Here is a 25,981-nt window from a genome sequence, read left to right as displayed (position 1 = left end):
CTCCCCATGTGCAACTTTCATTTCAAGGCCACTTTCACCTTCTATGACCAGTAATGGGAATGTCAGGTCCTCAGTATGGTAAAAATATATTTGGGCAGTGGTATCTAATGATTTTCTTCAAATCACACCTTATTATGTCTTTGAAGAAAGCTTTATGTGTCTCTTTCCTGTATCATTCTTCCTAAATTGGTAAAAAGCCCTTTGCAGTTAAAACTATGGTGTGACTGATGAATTATAAACAGGAAAATATTCGTTTCTTCCAATATGCTGGGACCTGAATCTCACAAATCTCTATCACTATCTTCTTTTAGAGAGTATAAGACTTTATTTTTATGCAGATACTATGAAGGTTTATCTTGTATATCTCCCGAGTTTGAAAATGTATATCTAAAAATAGAAAAAAATCACAAATATATCCAGGTTTCATATCAGAAGTCTAACAATATGTTATTAATTTATTAATCTCAAAGTACTAAGGTTAAAACAAATACCATGTAAAAAAATGTGTTAATTGTGGCCATTTGATGAACATGATCGATTTTAATTGCTTTAGTAAAATATTTACTAATTTAAGAAACTCATAAGAAAAATGAACAAGACATAAAATATTAAGTTACAATGATCTGAAAACTGTTTTAAGTATTAACATAAAATACATCTTTTCATGTAGAATTCTTGAACAGACAGCAGTTTAAATTTAAATTTTCTGTTTTTAGGTAAAAAAAATTCAGAACTCCCTTAATCAGTGCTAATTAAAGGCAAAATAAATAGTTCATTATACACTTCTCATAAAATGTCGATATTTCAGAGAAGTTACTTTCCAAAATGTGTCCAAACTTGTTACATAAAGCTTGATGAATACATTGGTAATGGGATGTAATAACACACACACATGTGGCTCAATCAACTCATCCCACCTCTTTATTTTACAGTTGAGGGGACCGAGGCCTGCTGGTGCTGAAGGCGCTACGACATCAGGCAAGTGAACAGGCACTGATCCAATTGCCTTGTACCTCAGCCCAAAGCTCTTTGCTTCATGTCACTATGCGGCACCCTATTTATCCAACATGAGGTGAAGGTGTTGCCGGAGCTGAACAGAGGGACTATATTTGGGAGGTAAAACCAGTGTGTAGCAAAACAGAAAATTCTAGACTTTTCCTATATTGGTGTACAAATATCCACCCATTCAAGGGGAGAAGTAAATAGTAAAGGAAGCTAATTATTCTGATTCCATTTATCAGTTATACTGGTGTTTGGCTGATTTAGTACCATTTGAACGATTAGGAGCCAGGGTGTTCTGAAACAGCTCAAACCATGTGTGAACATATAACCTTTCCTATTTGCCTATAAATATACTCATTCCCTGATGGAGTGAGATGAGGAGACTATTTGAAACATGAAACTTATTTTGCCTTATCATGGCCAGGGATCGTTGTCAGGTTCAGGTATCTAAGACCTCAGTCTGTGGTCTTACATTGGTATTTTAAGAGTAAATAAATAACATTCAGTGACTTGATAAAATTGGACTGCTGTGGTAACACTTTCTACAACTAGAGTCTGCATTCATTAACCATAAACTTTTTAACAAAAATATTCTATTGCACACCTAATTTTCTTTCTCAGAAGTGAACCCCAAATATTTATTCTGTCTTATCATAATCCTTTGCTGAATGAGAAGAATTCTAGTTAATATTCATTTTTATGTCATACAGCATAACTTTATAGACATTTTAAAATAGTAATGGTATGAGAAACACTTTTCATAGTAAAACTAAAAATCTTTTTTTCTTTTTTTTAATAGAAGTATAGTTGATACACAATACTATATTTGTTTCAAGTTTACAACACATTTTCAAGTTTAACATCTAGACACATTATTAAATACTCACCCCAACTATCTGCAGTTACTGTCAACACAGAAAGATGTTACAGAACCACTGACTGTGTGCTCCATGCTGTGCTAAAACTAAAAATCTTCACAAAATTTTCCTACAGTTAATTCTTTGGAAAAGTGATATTAAATATTTTAGGTATTTTATTCTTCATCAAAAAAACAGAATATTTGTCCATTTGTGTGGAACATTTATCCTATGCTATGTGAGGGACAAAGCAAGTGAAAGAGACATGAGTATCTTCTGGCAAATTCTAAGAAGCCACTATGCTAAGACGGGTAAAAAAAAACATTCTTCTGCTGGAAAATAACTATTGTGTGCTTGAAAAAAATATATGTTTATAAGGTTTTAGTTTATATTTGGATTTATTCACTATCAGGACAATGATGAATTTACACTGTGAGGTAAAAAAATCTCAAATTATAAGAATGAAATTTCCTACCCTTAAGGGAGTATAAGGATAAATGGAGACATCCATACATTTTTAATAGCTTAGAATCATCAGAAATTTTTCACATTTAGAAGATATATGTAATGTAGAAGTTCAGTTATGGTAACAGGAGGAACCATTTACAGATAAAATATTTCCCAAGAACACATCTTTTTATATTGCTAATGATATAATACAAGTTGATTGTACTTTTGAGTACTTTAAGTTTGTCAATTAAAGCTTTTACAAGGAATCTGTAGACTACATTCATGCTAGAGACATGACTCATATAACTACAATTTTTAAAGAACTAATCTGTGTGTTATGAAAGCAAAAATTCATTAATGAGAAACATCCATTAGTTGACTACTACAGTAAAAACTTTTTAATATTGGTGTCATAAAAAGAGATTTTCCTTTTCCTTACATATTAACTGAGCTACATAGGTGTGTCATAAATTGTGTCAATCATTTCGGGATCTATTTTTCTTTAAGAACTAGAAATTAATTTATATTTGATTTATTTTATTTCATTCCTACTATATTTCTTATTTTGTTCTTCTTAATTAAAAGAACAAAGCCAGTATTTTCAATACACCATTTTCAATGTAGACTGTTGAGTAGTGGTCAGGAATTGTCGGGCTGAATAGTCTTCAGAAGTTTCTGGTACATTTCTGACTTTAGAAACCTAGGATAGGAATCCCTTTCCATGTGCATATACACTATTTTTTGAGCCTCTTCAAAGCACGTTTCAGTGGGTTCTTGAATGTTCCTGATGATTGTTTCTCTTGTTGAACTGTCAATGTTAATCTGAAAAGGGAGAGCACATGTGCAGCGTAAGTAGGCGTAACTGGAGGTAGAAGACGTAGTCCTCCCTCTCCTTGTCAGTGGAGTAGGGTGATTTTGTTTGCGGTCTCATAGGTATCTAAAAAGACTTATGAGAGATAAACATTTTGTTTTTTGAAAAGTAAACATCTCCCGTCACATCCTAGATTAAAAGAAAAATAAAACAGAGGAAAAACCTGTGAGGCCCCAAACCAGGGAAACCTCAGAAAGCGGTTCCATAGGTGGATGCAGGTGGCTGCTAGCGGGGTCCACACACAGGGAATTTATGGGGTGGAGGTCTCTACTAAGGAAAGGGGAAGTTAGTGCTATTTCAAAGTTTATCTTCCTTAATAGTTAGGAATGTTGATTTAACTGAATATGCCCTGAAATGGGAAGAAAGTGAGGTGGAAAAATAGAGGAGAGTGGTTATGTCAATAAACCACGTATTTTCCAGACAAGAATTTCAAGTCAATAATGCAGGAACAATCATGTAGGACTGTGGGAGTGATGGGAATCTCGTATATCATTCGCTGCCCTTATCCCCTGGACAAGAATTCTTTCCTCATTCCCTCTCCAGCAGAAAGAGTCTCGGTGTATCTGCTTCACTCTATTTTCTTTAGGCCGTTGTGAGTCACTGGCAGTAACATCAGTGTGGGTGTTTGCTGGATTTGCTGGTTTTAAACTACGGTGTCAGTGAGCTCTGGTGTGGAAGCACACACTGCCTAGCACCACTGGCGATATCAGGAGGTACCTGTGGTTCCTCCTAGCAAAGTCAATTCTTCTTATAAGAACTTCTTTTTTCAAAACTTTCCTGGGAATTGAACTTTTCTGGGAGGAGAAGCTTGGGAGCCAGACAGGCCTAACTTTCAATCCTAATGTTCCCACTTAACTGCTGTGTGACACGGAACAAGTTAATTAACTTCTCAGATTTTTTTAGGTTTCTTATCTGTAAAACAAGGTTCACAATGCTGACTTTATAGCATTATGGGCAATACTGGTCATAAAGTGCCTGGTACTGTAGGTGGTCGGTATTAGTGAGCTTGCACAGATGGATGCATTTCCACTTGCTGTCATTCCCAGGTAGTTACCTCTCTAGGGGACTGCGGCTGGATGTAAATCTTATAGAGCTTCTTTGCCCTAGAAATTCTGCTCCGCTGTGAGGCTATTTTCTTGTAAGTTTCACAAGCCATCCAGAATTTAATATTCTCATCACTGTGCTCCATTTTTAAGTATGCTGCATAGATCACCAGACCATCTAAAAATAATAGAGAAATCAGTTTATATTCATGGGTTAAAAATCATTAAAAAATCAGAATAATATTTAATGTTTGAAATAAAGGCTGAATCAAAGCTTCCAGAGCATTTAACAGGTGATGTGATATAATGATCCATACACACCTACCCACCACAGATGTAGATCTGTACATCTGAAGCACGTTTTGACAAGGCCAGTCTGTGATGTGGTCACCCCTTCATACCTTTATTCTGAGTCACTCTGAGCAAAATGCCCACCCGTGTGAGTGGGTCTAGGAGAGGAAGGGTCCCTAGGGCCCAGAAATAGGACTTAGGTGAGATCAGTGGTCAGAGCTCTGAAAAAATCTAAGCTCTCAAGCCAAAAAAAAAAAGAGCAAATTAGAAAGTTAGAGCAAGGTTTAGAATTGAACCAGGTAGGTCAAAGTTGTAAGGAAAATACCCAAACCATGTATTAAGTAGTATATAAAAAAATAAGGTATTGATCAACCTGGGGTGTTTCTCAATATCCAAACACAACAGAACATAGGTAGATGAAAAATTCTACTTCATATTCAGGGTTTTATGGCTCAAACCAGAAATGAAGGACCAGGCAAAGAATGGAATTCAAATGGGATGTCAAAACTATCTCAAAATCTGGATTGGGACAGTGTGAATGTGCAGCACAGACATCAACTACACTTGATGCTAGACATGGTTATCCTCAGCTTTGATCTTAGACTGCCTTTCTGGAGTGGCTAGATAAGGGCAGACTGGGGTGGAGCTTTGCCAACTGAGGCACTATTTTGCAGGGGCTAGTGTTTGCAGAGGAAGGCATGAGCTCTCAAAAGTCTAACACATTAATAAGAATATTTGGGAGGAACAGTATTGTCAAGATTCAAAATGAACTCTCTGAGATGAACATTAAACCTCTTTTGGTGACCAGGAAAGCCCTTGGAATATTTGAAAAACTGAATCAATAAATGTTGAAATGGCAGCATAATTTTTAATTTATAGTAATAGAAACCCGTGTATAGGCACATTTCATACGTGACCAAGCATAGGATTTTGATGAACAATATCCTGGCAGTATTATTAACTTTTACAAGAAATGGTAATCAGATGGAATGACAATGGTGAGTAAAACCATATTTTCTTAGCTCTTCACATAAGAGATTAGATTGAATTTCTAGCACTAAAAAGCCAGTCTCCTTGACTCCTTGGCTTCTGCTGGCTCTGTCAGAGGTGATACCAAAAAAGAGATAGAAGGGCATTTTATTAAAAAGAGAAAACTCAGATAGAGACAGATCCCTTTAAGGAAGCATTTACATGCTGGTCTCTTGATGCAGGAGGGAAATGTGACATTCCTCTTGGATGAGTCAAAACAGTGGTGCATCTTTCCAGGACTGCTTTCTGCAAGGCGGCAAGACTCACACCATTAAATCCTACAGGTGAGCTATGTTGCAGTCTTCCATCAGAAGAGGTGTGTCTAAAACAATTTAAAATCCATTTTATTTTCAACCTATATCATTGGGGATAATTACTTCCATAATTCCACCATCCTCTGTGTGAAGTTTTAATGTATATCTTCGGTTTTCTTGAAATTCTCTGGTTTGGCTTCTATGATATGTATCATTTCTGGCTTTTCTCTTAACTTCTTCTTGCTGTGTTATTATAAAAGTAGCTTAAAATTCAATGAGTTGTTTTTAAATATAGAAAACTTCTAATAAAGACAATAACCATTGTTAACAATTTGATATATTTTCTTTTATTTTTCCAGTCCTTTGTTTGACCATGTTTAAGTTTCTATCTAACTAGTATTAGCTCATATACACAAACACATTGGCATTATACTATGAAACTAAATTTGTATTTCATACTTATCATCATGTAATAAATAATTTCTCCTTTTAACTTTCAAGGGCTAAATAATTACATTATATTATAGTTAGACCTCCATTATTATTGAATACTTAGATTGTTTCCCCTTTTCATGTTATAAATTATCCTACAATGAACATTTTGGTTTATAAATCTTTGCATCTGAAACTCTTTTCTCAGAATTCCTAGATTGACAATGTAATATTTTTGAAGGCTCTTGGTACCTCCAAAATGTACCAAGATATTATAAAATTGCTTTTGGAAAAATTTTATTATTTCATTACTAACTGCCATGTCAAAGTGTCTACTCACTCCATTCTTTCCAATCTAATGAAGTAAAACCAGTAACTTGTAATTGTTGAAATGTGCATCTTAAAAATATTAATGCTTAAAATTGTTCTTTATTGCTATTTCTTTTCATTCTGTGAATTTCAAATCTTCTGTCCATTTTTCTTTTGCACTGTTAGTGTTTTCTTGAATTTTCAGATCTTTTTACATATTAAAGACACATTTTTTGCATTATTTCTGTTCTCTTCTTAGACATTATTTTTGCTTATGATTTTCTGAGGAGTATTTGTAAACCATTTAATGGGAAAAAACATCAGTTCATCTATCTGGCCCTGCTTTCAAACTTTTCTGTACTTTTATTGGATGAAAAAAAAATCTCTAAAACAAAAAACTGTGCATGGTCTTTTATTTATAACCTTTACCCCTTTCCCATTGCCCTAGTGGTAAAAGCCAGACCTCTTGGCAATGGTTGCAGGACCCATTAGGTTTATAATGGCTTATATTTCCATTCCCTTCCCCTATTACCCCTGAACATTGTCTTTGTTCAAGCCTTGGTATTCCTGGCCAAACAGTATGTCACTCCATGCTGTTAGGTGGAGTTCCTTCTGTGTTGTGGGCTTTATACCCTGATCTAAGACTCAGCTTGGTATCCCAGGTTCTGGAAAAATTTCTCTGAACCACCCACTTACCCTCACCCGAGACTAGATAAATGCTTCCTGTCAGTTGACAAAAAGCACCCAGAGCACATGTATGTAATTAAAGTTTTATCTCACCCTGTATCACAGTCCATTCTATTTACTGGCCCACTTCTGTTACTCTCCCATTCACCTGCAGGCCCTTTAAGGATCAGGACAGCAGTTTGTCTTCATTTGCCCAGTGCCCAGGAACCGCCTGACATATAGTAGATACTGAATAAACAAATGCTTGCCAGTCCAGGCTTTTGGATTGCTCATGCTTCTGCATTTGAAAGTGACTCTCCATAGGTTTTGGAAAGAAGCAGACTGATTATTCAGCAGCTAGGAAGCACCAAAGACCAGATGATTATATGTGGCATATTATTGCTTTTCGGTTTTCTGGGAGGGAAGCAAAAAATGTACTAACTGAACAGAGGGGGCAGATTTGGCTGTTCTTTCCCTGAAAGGTGAAGATGTGAATGAGAACTTAAAGAAGGCAAAATGTGCTAAGTGGGAAGAGCTGAGGCATGCAGGTGGGTAATGGGAGGGCTGGCAAATGGTGCCATGGCAACAGCTGTGGTGAGCAGAGAGTAAAATAAATGCACACGTAGGAAGCTGCCAATCCCCAGCGAGCAGTGCAGAACCTCTCCCAGATGAGAGCTGAGAGAAGGGCTCTGCCTCTAGGCTCAGGATATGCATGAGGGAAAAACAGCACCATCAGTGATATCCACTGTCTGCTGTGCCATGCAGAGGAGGAGGATGCAGAGGGACGATCCCACACTGCTCAGCCTGGCATTTCCAAGGCTGTCTGCAGGGGATCGTGATGACTGAGAAAAGGAGAAAAGTAGACAGTACATTCAAAGATGATTTGGACCAGAATGAGGTGTGATGCAGGCTCTGATTCAGAGCGCTTGCGTATTGAGAATGGCGTAACTATATGTCTCCTCTGCGTCTGTGCTGGAGCAAACTGAACAGATTGTAGAAAAATACGTAACTGTGCTTTCTCACTGGAAATCATCACTGCAAATTTTTCATGGGCACTCAACATTACCACGCCATTCTCCGATCCTCCCCTGGACTCATCCTCAGCTCTCTGCTGATGACCTTGCATCAGGCTGCTGAGAACACAGACTTTATCAGATGGAGAGCCCCTCATCCTCCATCCATCAAATCAGGCAACCTTCCTCTGCTGATACCTGCCCTTTCGAAGTTCTCCCCTCAGGGGGAAGCGTCCCTGTTCCTTTCTGGGCTGGCCAAACAATTCTTTTATGGCTCTCACCTGTTTTTGCTTTCTCTGTTGCTTTGCATTTCTCTGTTGCTCCTACAATCAACCCCACTCTCTTCCTTGTCATCAGTTTCTTCCTTCCTAACAGTTGCCGTCGTCTGGGAACACACTGCTGCATTTCCCAAACAGAACCAGTAACAACGGTGATTCTACACTCTCAGTATTGACCTCATGCCTCTTTCCAGTCTTTACTCTTTTCTCTTCTGAACTTCAAAGAAAACCTAAGTAAAGAATTTCCCATATTATCTGCCTTCCTTCCTCTTACCCTATCAGTTTCTACCATGCCCATGAAACGGCTCTTGCCGAGGCACCGCGGATGTCCATACTGCCGGATCCAGTGGCCGCTGTTCTGTCCTCATCTTACCTGACTTCTCAGCAGCCTTTGACGTAGTCCACTTCTCCCTTTCTGAAATGCTCTCTTCTTTGTTTTCATTGTAATCTACTGTTTGGATAATCCTTAACTCACCCGATGCTCCTTTTCCATCTCCTTTACAGACTCCTCCTCTTCTCTGGATTTGGAAATATTAAAATGTGCCTAAGCTCTGTCTCAGGATCTCTGCTCTCCTCTCTCTGAAGTCTCCTTCCAAGTGACCTCATAGCTCCCTGGCTTTGATTAGCGTCTATGTGCTGATTACTCCTGGCTTTGTCTCACACTGAGCTCCAGTCTTACCTGGTTTATTGCAAAAGCCTTCAAGTGGTCTCTCTGCTTTTCTCCACAACAGAACCAGAGAGTACTTTTAAAGGCATATTGACTCTTGTTTTCCTGCAGTTTAGGTTGTTCACATGGCCTGTATGGCCCTATGCACCTGTCATGATGAACTTCACGGTTATCTGAACCTCACTCATATCTCAGGGTCTTTTAAACATGGTTTTCCTCTGCTTGGGCTGCTGCGCCCAGACTCCAACCTGGCTGGCTGCTTCTCATCATCCAGTTCTTAGTTCAGATTTTACCCCTCTGACAGTTCTTCTTTAATCACCCAATTGAAATGCCCTGGAACACCTGCCTCTTCTTTTTTTGCCTTTTGGTCATATTGCCTGCTTTAATTTTCTTCAAACCAGTTATCACTTTCTGGGATGAAGGAATTCATTGATTTGCTTGCTTGTCTGTCTGTCTCCTCCCTCTAGAGGGAGCACATGAGCTGAGAGTGGTGACCTTGTGCGCCTCTTTCATTCCCATCCCAGGGCTTGGAAGGTCGGCCACACACCCGGAAGTATGGAATGGATCATGCAGAGGCATCAGTTGCAGTTTTGCCGAACTTCTTTTTATTTATATTAAACATACTTGACCTGAATATCAATGGGCAACCTCCAGCCTTATCTTTTGAATTTTGGCCAATAAATACTTGTATGAGCCTTCAGCATTTATTTCTAGCACTATTTTCTAACATTTTAGTCAAAATTAAAAATAAAATTTGAGTTAGTCAAAATTTTGATTTTCATTACTTTTCAGTCTTGACTTTTGCAGTTTGAAGAGCCCTCAGGTTTTGTGTGATTGTTGTTCCCTTTGTCATTTCAAATGTATATTTATTTATCTTTTCTAGTTTTATTAGATTTAGCTATTAGAGATAAACACAGCATTTTCTTGCCATTTTACATCTTGGTGATGCCTAATATTCTGGTGATATTTCTAGGTGCAGTGCCATATTTTGGATCAGCATCATCCAAGGAAAAATGTTTGGTAATTGTCAGGTATTTTTATGAGGGATGACTAGAGTTCAGAAAGCCTTTTTCTGATCTATTTAAAAAACTCACTAAGGCTTTTTATCCATTTTCAAATTATTTAATTCTTTCCTACGAACGTGGATGTTTGGAAACTTGGAAAACTCTCTATCATTTGCAGATCTGGAAATTTTGCATGGTACTGTCAGCTTAATTCATTGTGGAGGTTTTTTACTGAGACGAGTTTTCACGTCTAAGCCTAAGAAATCCTACACACTACATTTCTTCAATGAAGGAAGCACTCATTTATTTTAGCTTCACTTACTTCTAAAACAGTGTCCTATCTTCAAAGTTCTGTCAGTCAGACATCCATCCTTAACATTTTACAACAATCTGAATCAAGTTTTGCCTCTTGGAAGACTTTTTCCCCAGGAGGCCTGCCATCCCTCTTTTCCCCCCACCTATCTTCCCCCTTGGCACGTACACACTAGGTTTGTGCTAGGTGCCCTGCTACTTCTAGTCTCCCTTCTTTGTAGTTGTTTTCCGGCTGCTAATGGTGCACTGTATTTTATCTCTCCTTAATTATGAATACCTTCAGGAAAGCACTCACACTGCCTTTTAGACACACTCTCTTCCACTCTCCCATAGGATGGATTTCCCATATTTCCCTACATCAAATACATTAAGAACTCAATGAATCCTTGCCTGGTCAGAGATCACACCTCACAAAGTGTCAGCTAAAATTCAAAGCAGTTTTTTGTTCTTACCAGTTCCTTAGGAAACCTATACAGCCCTTTGATTCTCATTCTTTTCATCTAACACTTCCTAAACACACATTTTACTATACTTTGATATGATACAGTCTAAATGCTCAACTGTGAGGCTGTCCTAACTGGACCTAGAGCTAATTTTACACCAAAGAAATGTGTACATATGTTTTTCTTTCTATGTCTAGAGTTCCCTTCTACTTGTCTGATGTAACAATAGATTATTCCAGAGAAAGGTGTAGCTTCTAGCTTCATAAAAGCATCTTTACTCTGGAAGCAAAATAAATAAATAAATAAACACTGCCAGTTAGCCCTTATATAGCCTTTGCTGAACATTTTTGTCAAAGGCTATTATTTTCAAAAATATGTTTGCCTCGTTTTTGGAATTCCATTCAGTGTATTACTAGAAGTTGCTTCAGTTACTATTTTCTACTTTGCCCCAATGTGCCATAAATGACAGGATACCCTGTTGTTTTCTGGCAGATTTTCAGTGTTTGAAAAAAACTCTCTTTTTTTTCCTATTACTTTATATGCCACCTGGGAACATGGGATTTTTTGTTCAAGCACATTACCTGGTGCCTAAAAAGTGCTCAATATTTATTGAATGGAAATTGAGCATAGGCATACACTACTTTTAAAAAATTAACTGGTTTGTAAACAATGTATCATTAAATAGCATCTTCAGTTGTATCTCGGTTATTAGCATTCTTAATTTCTATATGTCTTAATTTTTAATCTTAATCTTAATTTCTTAATGTCTTAATTTTGCAGTGGTTCTCTTCTTAAACTGATGATTTTCTTGGATCCTCTTCCCACAAGGAAGTTGAATTTAACTGCCCTGTGATGACTATTACTTACTTGCTTCCCAGCAAACATCTCCTAAACCAGTTCCTGTTCATATATTGTGACCAAGCCTATTTTCCTTCCCATGTGGGTTTCTGAACTGTGTTCAGAAATAGTCTCTTAGTCTGTGTTGAAAAAGTTGTCTGTGTATCTTAACTAAAGGATGGATTTTACTAGTGTCCTTGGTTAATGTAAACACACTTTATTCTCTGGCACATTTAATGTTTGCATTCTTGGTTTTATCTTTCTGATTGGATAGTCCATAGAATTATTTGTTTTGTCATCTTTTCAGTAGGTGATTATTAAAATTTTACATGAATTTCACAGAATTTCAGTTTCTGGTAAGATTCTTAGCATGTTGTTCATGTTTATAAAGAGCAGCATTCTGTCTTCCTGTCGTCTTTTCTGTAAACTTGTCTTATTCTCCTGGAATCAGGTCTCCAAATTGCTAAATCCTAGCCAGGCTCCCCGTTGAGATCATTACCAAGTAATCAACTTTATTCACTTTGTTTAGAGGGCCTCCAGGACTGGCACAGAAACTCTTACATGATGTGGCTTGGTGTTTTGATCTTTTCTTACTAATATTTGTCTTGTATTGACTCACTGAGCATTTATTGCATGCTCATTAGGTACAAAGCATGTTTCTAGTCTCTGGGAGAGGGGTTTGAAAGGTGAATGAAAGATGATCTGTGCTTTCAGGGAATTTACAATCTAGTGAGAAAGCATCTGTGGAAAAAACCCAGTATACAAAATAGCTGTAATTAGAAGCAGAATAAATAATAACAATGATAAAATAGAAAAAGAAGAGGAAAGTATTTCCAAGAGGTTTCATGGAAAAGGTGAAAGCCGCATTTTACTTTCAACGATGGGCAGGGTAGGCAGAGGAGGCAGAGAGGACTTGGCCTGGAAGGCGGAGTAGGAGAGTCCCCCATGCGGCAAGCGGAGTGATAGTCACACTGGCCGAAGGGCATGTCATGTGAAGGGGCAGAGCTGGAGATAAATTTTAGAAAGTGTACTGGGTTAGGTTATAAAGAGTCCTAAATAATGAGTTAGGGAGTTTGGACTTTTTGGTAAGCAGTGGAGAAAAGGAATGATATTCAGAGATATATGCTCTATTACTAATAAAAATGACGACTAATTACTGTAGGCCAAATCTGCACTGGGCACTGCACTAGGTGTTTTATATGTAATCTGCACAATAGCCACCTGCCCCAGGTGATCTTGGTCCCATTTTACATATGAGAATAAAGAATATGAAATTCCAAGTGAGAGATTATCTGGCAATGATGGAAACATGGGTTACAGGAGTTTGGGACTGAAATCCAAATTATTAGCCAAGTGAACATATATTTTTGTTTCTTTCTCCCATTCCAGTATCTTAAAATTGATAAAAAATTGATGTGGGCAAACTGGATTACAAACTATGAGCAATACCCAAGAAGGGGCAGGCAGGGACCTGGCAGCAGAGAAAGAAACTGTGGCCTCAGAGGCTCACCAGAGAGGGAGTCCAGGGAGTGGCCCAAGCCTGGTGGGGGTGTGACCCAGCAGCAGGGGGCCACCACGAAGAAACTGATGGATAATGGTGCATGCAGGTGTTTCATTAAGAGTACCTGGGGTCCTCGGCTCCCCCATTGTCCCCTGGGCCAGGCAGTGAAAGCTGCTGTCATACCAAGAGGGACCCCTGACTCGAGGAACAGGCGGTGCCCCAGGAGTGTGCAATGCCCGGGAGGAACAGGAAGTTCTCTATCCGGAATAACCGCGGGCACACCCCACTAATCCAGCCGTCAGGTAGCACAGCTAATTCCCCTTTCACGGTCAATAGGTGTAAACAGATGAAACATTCCCAGAGAGGCTAACAGGGAATTGCAAATAAAAAGAGATCTCTAGGCAAATACTAGCAAGCGTTTGAGAGGAACAAACTCCATTAAATCAGCAAACAGGAGAATTTTCTTTCAGTACCCACTGCATTTTTTTTCTGTACCTTGGTCTTTAGGTATTTATCATTTTCTACAACCTCCCCATTTCCTACATCAAACACAGCTGACTGCTCACATGAATGCACATATTTCTTCATACTTCTAGCATTGAGCCTGTGAACCTATCGTCCTCATACCCATTGTTCTGAACTTTCATTTATACCGTCTGAATATTGATACTTTTATACAACTACATACAGACTTGTATAAAGTCCCATTTAAATCAGACACTGATTAAATTAGTAACAAACTTTGAGGAGTTTTAGAAAATTGAGACTCAAATGCACTCTTAACTTTTGAAGGCGCTAAGAACAGCAAGTCATTAATTTAAAAAAAATTCTAACTTTAGAAGGCTGTAACAAGACAGTATAATTCAGTACGTGCTACTATTTAAGCACATTTTCCAAGGGATTTTACACATACACTTGTGAAGAATAAATATTCACAGTGACTAATCTTGTTTTAATTAACACCAAAGAAAATATTAGTGGTTGACATGAAAAACTATTTTCAGATCTTCTTTTTAAAACTGTGGCAGTTGCCATTTACAAGGCTGTGAGAAGAGCGACATGCATTCGCCACCTCCTGCCCCCTTCTCCCCTAGAGATGGCCCTTACTGGTCATTCAAAGATGACATACACATAATACTTACATTTTGTAGCCATCAGCTTTTCAAAAGACTGGGCCCACTGCGACGCTTCCTCCAAAGTAAGGCTTTGAAAAGAAACAAAGGGTACTCACTGCACGAAACTAAATAGAATCGTACTAGCTTGAAAATAATGCCAAAATATAGTTATAGCTGGCCCTTGAACAATGTGAGGATTAGGGGTGCTAATCTGACATGCAGTTGAAAATCTGCATTTAACTTTTGACTCCCCCAAAACTTAACTACTAATAGCCCACTGCTGACCAGAAGCCTTACTGAACACATAGTCTATTAATGCGTATTTTTACATGTATTATATGCTGTATTCTTAAATAAAGTAAGCTAGAGAAAATGTTTTTTAAATTGTCACAAACCTCCAGAAAATGTATTGAAAAAAATTGCACATAAATGGACCTGTGCAATTCAAACCCATGTTGGTGAAGGGATGACTGGACTGTATTTGTGTTTGGATGAAAGTTTATTTCCCTGTGATCTTTTATATTTTATTATTCTTTTCTAAATTATTAAAATTTTAAAAATTATAAAAAGGGTATAAACTTGAAAAAGTGATAAAGCAAATTTTAAAAAGATAAAGATCCATAGCCTTCTTAACTCTTTATTTCCAAATTATCACTATTAATATTTTGATTTTTTTAAATGTTTTTGTTATGTGCTTATTTGTGTGTTTTTAACCAAGTGTCTGCAGGTGTCTGTGTGTATGCACACTTTATGTGTGTGTGTATATAAATATGTGTATACATTATACATATCATCCTTTTAATAAGCTTGTTATATGTCATCACAATTGTCTTAATAACCATTTATAGTGTTATAATTTAGAATTATAAGTTTATAATCATTAATAGTCACTTTGGTGTATTCTACAAAGGGACATTCCATAGTTTACATAATTATTCTGAATAGACATTGTAAATATTTCTCATTTTTTTAAGCATAAAAACCTGCTGTTTTTCTCACAAAGGGCAATTCTATAGGAGATGATCAGAAGTAGAATCAAACCAGGTTAAAAATGAACATTTTTAAGGTTCTTGGTACAAACCATCAAATTGCTTTTAAAAGTTTATGTATGTCTGCTGCACCCACCAGCAGTGTGTTAGCCCATTGATATGAATTTAAAATCTTAGAATTTTAGAGTTTATCCACAAAACCTATTTGCATGCATTCATGTAATAAAGCTAGTACCTCTATATCTATTATACATGGATGTATTCTATTATTTGCTATAATTTTTTTGCATGTTGAAGGCTTTAATTTTTACTACTGTGAACAGTATGCAAAGTTACATTTAACCTAAATAGTATAAAAAAGTTGTTTACCATTTTGAAAATAACTAAAAGGTACTGGCTTTGAAGATTCATTTTTCTGTTCATTTTGGCAGCTTTGTGAGATGAATTGGCAACTGATCGTGTATGCTTAGATAAAAATCGTTTTATTTCCTTCCTTTAAAATACTCAGTGTGTTCATTACCATTCAGCTTATGATACATTCCTAGTTTTCCTGTTTTGAAAAACTGTATGTAATCAGACAGCTATAGATGCAAGCAAACAATGTCCATTGGCTGCACCTGGTTAGTTAGCTCTGTCATTGGTGTTGAGGAAACAGCCAAAAGCTTTAGCAGCTACTTAACACAATGAAGACAGACTAATTAAAGAAGTCAAAAAATAGCCTAGAACATGGAAATCTGTTGGGAGTCCCAAAAAGGTCAAATATCTTTTGTTTTCTGCAAAGCCAGGTGGGTCTTGCCAGTTTTAGGTGGACTATTTGCATCAATACTGAGGCTTAACAGTTACACTGCTGTTACCATAGCTTTCAAAAACATTTCCATGAAATGTGTCTGACTCATTGCTCTTTTCTCTTATTAGAACTTTAAAACCGGTAATGTAAAATAACCTCTTCAATCCAGAGAAATGGCAAGTGCCATTTCTAATACCAGTTCTATACTTAAGAAATTTTGGTTACTTAAAATCTGTGAGCTCTGGTTTTGTTATGCATAAAATGGTGACAGTAACATCTATCTTACAAGTTCATGAAAATTAAATGAGATGGTGAATGTAAAGCACCTATCAAACAACTGTCACCTGCTGCCTTTCCATGAATGTGAATTTTGTTTCCACACACACACACACACACACACACACACACACACACACGCACACACAGACACACACAGGCCTGGGAGTGTGTTTGGACATTTTGATGCTTCAGGGTAGGAGCATGCCAGCCAGGAGCTCAGGCCGTAGCAGGGACATGTGGCCAAAACTGAGATCTCCACACGAATTATGTTAGGCATTCTGGTCAGACTGACAGGAGTCCTCGACCTCGGATTCTTCGAGGTAAGCAATTTCACTCAAATGGTTTGCTACCTTTCTCGGGCATTACACTTTCCATTTTAATACAGTCGGCGTCCCCATCCAAATGGCCCCTTTTTTAGTTACAGCGAAGTGGTGAAGAGACTTGGGAGCTTGGTAGGCATTCAGATGCCACTCCCGTCTCTCCTCTTCCAAGCAGGGATGAAGGTTGCTGGCACTGTGTGTGGGCGGGCAGTTTGAGCTATGAAAATATTTTGAATCAAAGCATCTCATTTTAACATAAACTATATAAAGCTTTATAATAAAATTCCAAGCATTTCTTCATAATAGGCCCTTTAAACACATTAAACTTGCTGAATTCTCAAGTATAAACCATGAATAATGAAGAGGAAACCTTAGTGTGATACATGATCGCCCTTCTGTTGGAATGAGTCATGTGTAAATGAAAATTTTACTCTCTGAGCAAAATATATTAAGATTGCAGTTGAATAAATATCCTGTGACAAGTGTGCCTCGCGATGGCCGCAGAATTCAGATGCCACTCACTTTGAAGGGGGCCTCTTGGATTCATCTCTGCACGTCTTACAAATCCAGCAATTCCGCCTGTTCATTTTTCTAAAGAAATATAGCATGTACCAAGTATGATTTAGTCATTTCAAATAATTATAGGTTAGAGTTAATTTCTAAAGAACACAAAGTTATAAATCATGCAAAAATAAGGAGGAGCTTTTGAAGTTAATGGAGTGCAATCACGGTGGGAATGGGGAAGAGGGAGAATAAGATAACTCACCTCGTAATGACATTTAAGAAAATGCAGCTCTCTGAAAAAAGTCTAATTAGGGGCCCCCAACAATGAGTTCACCAATTCCCAAGCCTCCCATTTTAGAATAATTCTTATTTTTAGAAAGCCCTCTCAATACATTGAACAAGAATTTGCTTCTTTGTAATCAGCCAAATAAAAAACAAGCCTCCTAAGGGTGGATCCTGAGAAGAGCATTGCTTTCCATGTTTTCCCCATTCTGGGCAGTGTAACTTTGACTTTATTATAATTCAGGTAGAGTTTACTTAGCCCAGGACTTTAGGAAAACTAAAAAATTTGTTAAGAATGATTAAATCCATGCTTTGTAATAAGAGCAGGATACAGTCTGCCAAAACATATATGCACACTTATGGACAATGAATTATTAAGGATAAACAGTGAGTTTTTATATCAGTTTTTATTGATTCATTTGAAACATCTGTTGAACACTTGTTATAAGCCAAGTTCTGACTGCCAGTGACCTACATAGATCCTGTCTTTCCTCTTCCTGCCCCTACTAAAACCAGCTAAATTTCATGGGACAGGGGATTTGGTGAGGACGTCCAGGAGCCTCTGAGCACACACCGGAGGAGAATGCAGCCTGACTGGGGGTGGTTGAAGAGGGCATCCCGGGAGAGTAATAGCTGAGCCAGAACCTACAGGATGGGGGAGCGTCCGAGTGAAGGGGGGAGGGAAGCTTGGGCCAAGGTCAGGAAGTCTTGGGTCATGCCTGTAGCTGGGGAAATGAAAGGAATGTCATCACCACATGAATCTAGAGTATGGCAGGGAGAGAGTTGAGGGAACAGGCTAGACTGAACCGATCATCATGTTAAAACATATTCACTGCAGCAAGAAAGTGGTGGGGGATGTGAGGATAGGCAGAGGCCGAGCATATTAGGCCTCACACCATCAATTTCATAGTAAGGAGTTGCAAATCATTGACGGTTTTGAAATAGGGAGCAGACATATTAAGGTTGAAAGCAGTTTTGTGAACAGAATGGATTACAGTGTGGGCAAGGGGGGAGTTAGGGAGATCAGTTAGAGGCGACTGCCCGAGTCCCCGGGAGGGGTGTTGCGGGCTTAGATCGGGAAGGTGGCAGAAGGAGGGAAACGGACAGACCAGGTGTTCCGGGGGAGAAGCTGTCAGAGGTTGTTGATATATTGGATAGGGAGGGTGGTAGGAAGACAGGAAGCAAGTTCAGGTGGGAGATCTGACCTCAAGGTAACGGCCACAGTTTTTACAAAACCCATGAGAAGCCAATAGAGAGATGAGATGGTCCGGGAAAAGAGTATTAGCTGAGAAGAGCAGATGGCCCAGGACAGATGGCTGGGGAGCTCAAACGCTTAAGAGGTAGGCTGAGAAAAGGGGCCTGCAAGAGGAACATCCGAAGGTATCAGATCAGAAGGCGTGGCAATAGGGTATCGCAGAAGCCACGGAATGAGTTATTAAAAGCAAAAAGAGTGGCCAATGGGATGTTAAGAGCTGGAAAGAGATTAAGAGAGCAAAGGACTGAAAAAAATCCATTTGATTTGTCAACAAGAAGGTCCATCAATAACCGCGGTGAGAGTGGTTTTGGTGGAACAAGAAGGGCAGAAACAAGAAGGAAGAAAACAAGAGGAAATAGAGACCTGGACAAATGCAGGGCTGATTGTCCAGGCTCCTTGTACTTTCTCTTTTCTTTCTTTCCCTTCCTTCCTTCCTGATGAAAGCTGTGGACAGAATGGTGTCACAGAGGCAGAGAGGCAGGACTGGTGCCTTTGGACCATTCTGGCCTGCACAACTCTAGAAGCAGCGTTCATACAGTTTACAATGTGACACATCTGAGGTGCCACGGACAGCGGTTGAAGACATAGGACAAAGAAGGAAAATCAGTAGAGCTTCAGGGTCCTGACAAATAAGGAGGAACTGAGATTCAGAATGTGGGTGCAAGGACATTGGAGAAGTGTAACTAAGACTGACCATTTCCTTGTGATTGGAAGGAGGAGGTTATAAGTGCAGATCTAAATATATTTGCAGGTTGGGGATAAGAGCTTATGGGCACACTGGGCTGGTGGACTTCATTTTCTGTAAGGCTCTGCCCTGCAAGGAGGACCAAGGGACATATTTTAAAGGTATCTACAGGAAGGAACAAAATTAGGATGTTAAGTCAATCTAGTTTAAACAAAAGGGAGAGTTTTGGAAGGATATATTTGTGTGTGCAGCTTGATTCTGGATGGTCTTAAATGTTGGGCTTTATTCTGTTGGTAGTAACAATTCATTGAGGCCTTGAAATAATAGTGTGATGAAAATGAGTCTTTCTAGAAAAATATGTCTGACTGAAGATGATTAACACTGAAGAAATTGAGGCTAATAAAACTGTCATATTGACTGATTGTACATAACTGGCCCTGTGTACATGGGACTGCGATCAAGTTTTAAGATTCTTCATCTCTGTGATCACGTCCAGGATGCAGATTATCCAATGGCTCTCTAATTTATCTTCTAAGTAGGAGGATGGTGAAGAACTTCCTTCCTTCATGTGACTTTTCTGTCAGTATTATTAGTCATCTCTGTCTTCTACTGGGCCTTGACTTCTCCCCTACTTACCACCCTAAACAATAGTTTTTATATCTCATTGTCCCCTCACTTGATCTATTAGTACTATGTGTGTACATTAGTGATTTCTGTAATTAAAATTCATGTCTATTTACAAGTTACCACATTTTCTTTTATAACTTCGATGGAATTATTTGGCAAAGGCAGAACATTCTTTGTATGCGATACCCATTGACATGAGAAGCACATCAAAGCTACAGTAATTTTCAGATACACTAGAGTTTAGGGAATTCCCACAGCTCCTGAGAGGTGACAGACTATATTAAAATAATTCTGGGCTCTGAAGACAAACAGATATGTGCTTGAGTTCAGGGTCTTACTAGCTGCGTGGCCTTGGGCATGGGTAATTAAACTCTCTGATACTCAATTTCCTTTTTCTCTAAAATGGAACTTTGGAGATTAGAAAAACGCATGTATGCAAAAACTTTCTGTTCCAGTTAATCTGATCTTCCTTCAGCTTCTTGCACTCTGTCACTCAGGAAATATTTCCTAAGCTCTTTTGCATGTACAGGAAACACACATTCCATCAGATTGCATTCCTTCCTCTTTTTAAATTTCAATTTAGACTTCATAAGTTTCCCCAGTTAATCTTATCCATGCTTCAGTGTGTCAGCATATTCCCTGCAATCCTCCTCCTTTTCATTTTTGTTACTGTATTCCTGTATTCTGTTGTTCGCCCTTTAGGGGGTTCCAGCTTTAGCACTGGCTGGGTCTGCTGCAGGGATTCAGACACTTTTGGACCCGTGTGTGGTGTTGAAGAGACGTGGCCTCCAGGAAGGGTTTGTTTAGCTTTAAGATCTCGGGCATGTCTGAGTGCTAGAGGGGAAAGGAGAACAGTTCAGCAGAGCTTCCCCTTACGTACAATTATGCACATTGTCCCCTCTGTAAAGACACCTGCTCTGGAGAGAGAAGAGGCTTGGATCCACCCACACTCCCTTTACCAAACTATGGGCCTCAAAGTGGGGCTTCATCCATGTGGTGGAAAGGGCAGCTTTTTAAATTCCAGCAAAGGCTTTGTATAGACCTGTAGCGGCCCTGTGCTCAGCCACGTCACTGAATCAGGGGAAGGTTCTCTGGCCCAAGTGGTTCATTTGGGTGACATTGGAAAAGAAGTGTAATATAAATATATGAAAACAATGTTTTATTTCTGACTTATCTATTCCTACTAGACTGTATATTCCCTGAAGTGTTATGTTCAAATGCTCTTTGATAATCATGTATAAGTGGTTGTTTATATGTTGATTAGTATTCTAAGCCAAACATTTACAGATTCACTGAATTATGGAATTCCAGTGACATAAAACCATCGACAATTAAAGAAAATATTTAGTGACAGAATTATATACAAGATGTATTTTGCATAGAATAAATAGATCACAAAGAAATCTTGTTTTACAAAGCTCCCAGGTTTTCCAGTCCATTAAGAAGTGGTACTTGCTGTCCCAGTAACTGGAGTAAGATTTCTGGGACTCAGAAGTAAGATGCCTGTACTTCCCTTTTTTGATTATTACTGGATTCACTGTCCTCTGTCACTATGCACTGTTACTTTGCTGGAATATCCCAGAGCACTTCCCATGTCCTCCTAGGCCTTCTACGTTGAAACATTTAACATAAACATTTAACCCAGCTTCTGGTTCTAGAGCGTCAACCCCTTGAGTTTAATAATTCTTCCACCCAAAACACTGACAAGTAAAGGAACATATAAGGCTTAAACATGAAGAAAAAAGGAGACTAAAGATTAAAAGGAGACAAAAAACAGAGTATCTCACAGTAACTTTGGAAGATGGAAGGTTAGATGAAGGAATAGAAATTAAAATTCTCATACCTCTAAGTGAGAAGTAAAAAAGGTAGCCTTTGGAAGTTCATCTGACAAAATGAAGAAACTATGATTCACAGTCTGAGGACAAAGAATTTCTAAAGTTAGAGAAAGAAAAAGAAATATAAAAAGTAGTCTGAAGTGAAATATCTGCAATCTTGCTTCCAACAATATTTATCACAAAGTTATACACCTGTGTCTACAATTAAGCAATACCAAAAAAATGAGTGGTGGAGTGAAACACCTTTGCATATACAACTGAGAATTTTAAAGAAATAGTTTTGGTAATTCCAAAATGACTAAATGCTAATTTTTTTTCTAAGTATGGTTTTTCAGGATTAGAATTTGATTAAAACAGTCTATTGATAAACCCAAATTTGTTTTGTTTATTGTTTAACTCAGTTAAGAACTTCTTCAGTTAAATTATGCCCTTAGAATTAGAGCACAAGTGGTTATTTACTGGTAAAAATAAGAACTAGGTTCAAATGTTCATAAAACTACATTCTATTTTGGTAAAAAGAGACTTCCCTGTAAAATAATAACCTAAACTGTTATCATATAGAACTGACTTAAGTTAGATACACTCACCAGGCTTCAAGTCAACAATAATCTTTTTTTTTCATGTTGCTGTTAATGATATCATGGAAAAATTCTGTTGACCTAAAAATAAAATAATAACAGAGCCAAAGAAATTATTATTATGTGTTTCCTGGAGAATGCATATTTGGCAAAGATTTCTATAAACACCCAGCCTTACATTTTAAGTAAATAATTTTTCTCCTTCGTAAGTGCTGGGCTATATGTGATTTATTAAGTCCTGATCTAGAATTTTATTAGTTTAATGGGCTGATATTATAAAACTCCTATATGTTTTATTTATATTTACCATTGCTTTTTCTTAACATGTGTTTTATCTTATGTTAATATTATGCATTACTTTGCCAATTTTTTATTTTTCAGTATCCTCTTGGTAAAACTAGTGTGTACTTTCACATCTAAGAAAATAGTATTTAGAACAAGTTTAGGTCTCCATAATGATTTTGTCTCCAGTGTTTTCTCCTGATTATTTTAAAGAAAGTGTATATTTCATCTATAGAACTAATTCTTAAAATGATTATAAGTGCATTAGTGATGAATTGAGCTGGGTGTGTACTATGCCAGAAGCAGATTCAAATTTCTCTAGTATTTAAATGAAATCTTTCTCAAAGCAATATGACAATAAATAAATTTTCTTAAATTGAGCCTTTTCACATATTTAAATGTTTTTATTTATCCTGATAGGTAATTGGTAAATTCTTTGTTTTTGTATATAATATCTGCATTTAAGTGTTTCTTTATTTTGTGATATAGCAAGTCACATTAAGTTTAGAAACACTTAGAGTAATTCACATTTTAGTGAAGATTTGTTTGCCATAGCACACAAAGTTCTTGCTTTTTAGAAAGCAAGTAGTTTATGTGTTGTTGTATTTAGGCATAACATTAAGGGATAAAGAAATTCTGTAAAATTGAGATTAACAATGCTCCATATTACAACAATCCACACACACCTGGAATCAGTACAGCTAATTAAATGATGGAACTAATCATTTGGTAATGCATAATTTTTGAAACAAGCAATTCTGAAACATCTGGGTTTACAATGTCTTTACCTAAACATACACACATGTACACATAAAAACATAAAATGAAAGACTATATACTCTACTCTAAAAGTATAATATTTCCTTTTCTAACCAACTTACAAGCTTCATTTATGCATGCGTGATTGGAAGTTTTTTTTTTTAAGTATGAAAATCCAAGACAAGGCAAACGTGTTTACTAGATTATTTATTTTCCTTTGAAAAAGCTACTGACACTGCTAGCAGTCCTGCAGTTGAAGCAAATATTCACTAGTCATTTATACTAAGTCAACATTATTGTATTAATCAATTATTTTATAGAATCTCATACTTACAAATATATCCTGCGCAGCAGTTCACAGTGCTAAGTTTTATTTCCTCTTTGTATAATCCTTTTGAAATCAGGTTATGAAATTCCATGTGATACCCAGCATTTTATTTTTCCTGGCATAAAAGAATTTCACTGTCTCTGTATTGGCCTTCAATGGCACTTTGTCCTCTGTACGAATGTTCTGTTTTTACACATGTATATATGCAAAGAGATGTTTTGTTGAATATGGAAAGTAGCTGGGTGACTCCAATGCATTGCTGATAAAGAGGTTTTTATCTAATATTATCAGCCCATCTGAAGTGATCAGATGAGGGGAGCCAATAGTACCATGAAATCTTCAATGTAATATTCACTTTTTTTCTAAAATAGCCCTTTTTTTAGTTTTAGAAAATGTGTAGCTTAAAGTAACTCCTTCCCCCTTTAAAAAGACAGAGAACTGGATACCAGTAAGTAGGCTACCACTGCAAGCACTTGCCATCAAATTATTGAGAATTATTAAAATCAATCTGTTTGAAATAGTCAAATTACTAAGGAGTTCTAAAAATTGAAGAATAGGAACACTTTTCTAGTGAAACTCTTTGAATTCCTTTAACTGAGCTCTCCATTATTCTCCAGATTGTTAATATGCCTATAAAAATTTGAACTGAACAGAGTTCCAGGCTAGGACTAATGAACGCAGAGTATGGTGAGATTGTTAACGCTCTTGTCTTATGCCTGATCTGTGTGTGTGTGTGTGTGTGTGTGTGTGTGGTGGGAGCTGAGGAGAGGAATCCAAATAAAACAGCCTGATGGAGTGTTTCTTAAAGTATTTAGGAGCCTACTGAGGTAGAAGAGTGTCTTTCCTTGTATTTGTGATCTTGCAGATCGAATCCAGAGAAACTGAATCTATCAAGCTTCAGGGATAAGTTTGGGACTAGGAAAGGCAGACAAACATCAGAAAGGCAGAAGCTGAGCAGATGTGGCCACGGTACAGGAAGCACAGGGCACAGTTTGGCTGGCTGTGAAGCGTCCAGTCTGTTTGGTGGCAGCATTCATTTTTGTGGTGTCTCACAGTCTCATCCCTTCCCTGCCTTAGGACACTGGGGAGTGTCCCCAGGTGCTGTGTCTGAAATTCAGGATTGCTTCCTCTTTCTCTTGGTTTGGGTGCAAGGAGAGGGCAGGAAGGTTCTGAAAGTAATACCCTGCAGGAATGCCAGTTTCAGAGCCTGCCTAATAGAATAAAATATGAGCATCTTCCTATGGAGAGAAAAATGGGTATCAACAGGGGCTGAGAATCAAAATACCCATGGAGTGAAGAGCAATAGGATGGGTAGGTAGAAGGTGGTACTGGAAGAATTCCGTACCAAGGTATAGATGTTTCTGGCAGATACCTAAGCATTTTTAGTTTCCCTGGAAAGGGGTAGGCCAAGTACAATCAATGGGTAAGAGCAATGTCATCTTTGGCCCACAGGTGGATCCAACTGACTCAGAGATGTCAGGTCAGGGCAGGTGACAGGATCGTTGAACTTTCATTAGTTTATATGGAAAGACGCTTTTCTTTGAAAAGGCCATACCTTTGATTAACTGTGAACCATTTACTCCCAAACACTTAGTCTATTTGTATTTCAGCCAAACTAACCCAAAGTAAAACAAGCTCAAATGTGCATAGCTAAAGAATATTTGCTACTTTTGTATGGTTAAAATCCAAAGTGTACTCTTTCACGTGTCCAGAATAATGAAATGCGAGAAATCGTTTATTGGTGGTGGTGGTGGTTTAAGAAACAGGCCTACTATTTATAGTTCCTCCTATTTACATTATACAGTTGTTGCCATTTGTTCCCAGTACCCTCTGAATTTTTTAATACATTCTCTATATGCTAGTATATAGTACTTTAAATATATAATACACTCATTAGTATACAACATGTACTATATATTTAATAAATGATGCTTTTTAATATATTCTAGAATCAAAATAAACCCCTGGTGAATTCACTTGGAGCCACTGGTGGGCTCTTCAGGGAACTGTGTCCAGCAGCCAGCATTTTGTGCCATTGTTTTCATTCCCACATAGGGGAGATTTTCTGTGATGTCCATATATATATATAATCATCTA

General features: G+C 37.7%; 1 protein-coding gene across 4 annotated transcripts; it reads right to left on the bottom strand.

Annotated features, from left to right (window-relative positions):
- Positions 1-421: 421 nt before the first annotated feature.
- Positions 422-24,139, bottom strand: RGS13 (regulator of G protein signaling 13). Of its 4 annotated transcripts, none has more exons than XM_073221631.1 (7): positions 23,891-24,138; positions 22,525-22,596; positions 21,946-22,034; positions 17,272-17,340; positions 14,402-14,463; positions 4,235-4,401; positions 422-3,131 (listed from the first exon to the last, which is right to left on the bottom strand). In XM_073221631.1, exons 4-7 carry the CDS (start codon positions 17,334-17,336, stop codon positions 2,949-2,951), a joined length of 477 nt encoding a protein of 158 aa, XP_073077732.1. In that variant the 5' UTR covers positions 17,337-17,340; positions 21,946-22,034; positions 22,525-22,596; positions 23,891-24,138; the 3' UTR covers positions 422-2,948. The 4 variants fall into 4 exon arrangements, with proteins under 4 accessions (XP_073077732.1, XP_073077731.1, XP_073077733.1 ...); XM_073221630.1 differs by having other exon boundaries at positions 21,946-22,017; positions 23,891-24,137; XM_073221632.1 differs by lacking the exon at positions 21,946-22,034 and having other exon boundaries at positions 23,891-24,139.
- Between the last annotated feature and the right edge of the window lie 1,842 nt (positions 24,140-25,981).

Source organism: Manis javanica, chromosome 14, assembly GCF_040802235.1.
Source record: "Manis javanica isolate MJ-LG chromosome 14, MJ_LKY, whole genome shotgun sequence".
NCBI classification, from domain to species: Eukaryota; Metazoa; Chordata; class Mammalia; order Pholidota; family Manidae; genus Manis; species Manis javanica.
The sequence above is the reverse complement of the archived record's forward strand: the minus strand, read 5'-3'. Positions and strand labels throughout refer to the sequence as shown.

What these genes read in the sequence shown, in the direction of transcription:
- RGS13 (XM_073221632.1), bottom strand. Translation starts at nt 17,336, where the DNA reads ATGAACAGGCGGAATTGCTGGATTTGTAAGACGTGCAGAGATGAATCC. An exon ending in TCCAAGAGGCCCCCTTCAAA is followed by an intron (nt 14,464 to 17,271) that starts GTGAGTGGCATC and finishes TTCTTTTCAAAG; the next exon opens with CCTTACTTTGGAGGAAGCGT. An exon ending in AGCCGCAGTCCCCTAGAGAG is followed by an intron (nt 3,132 to 4,234) that starts GTAACTACCTGG and finishes CTCCCTTTTCAG; the next exon opens with ATTAACATTGACAGTTCAAC.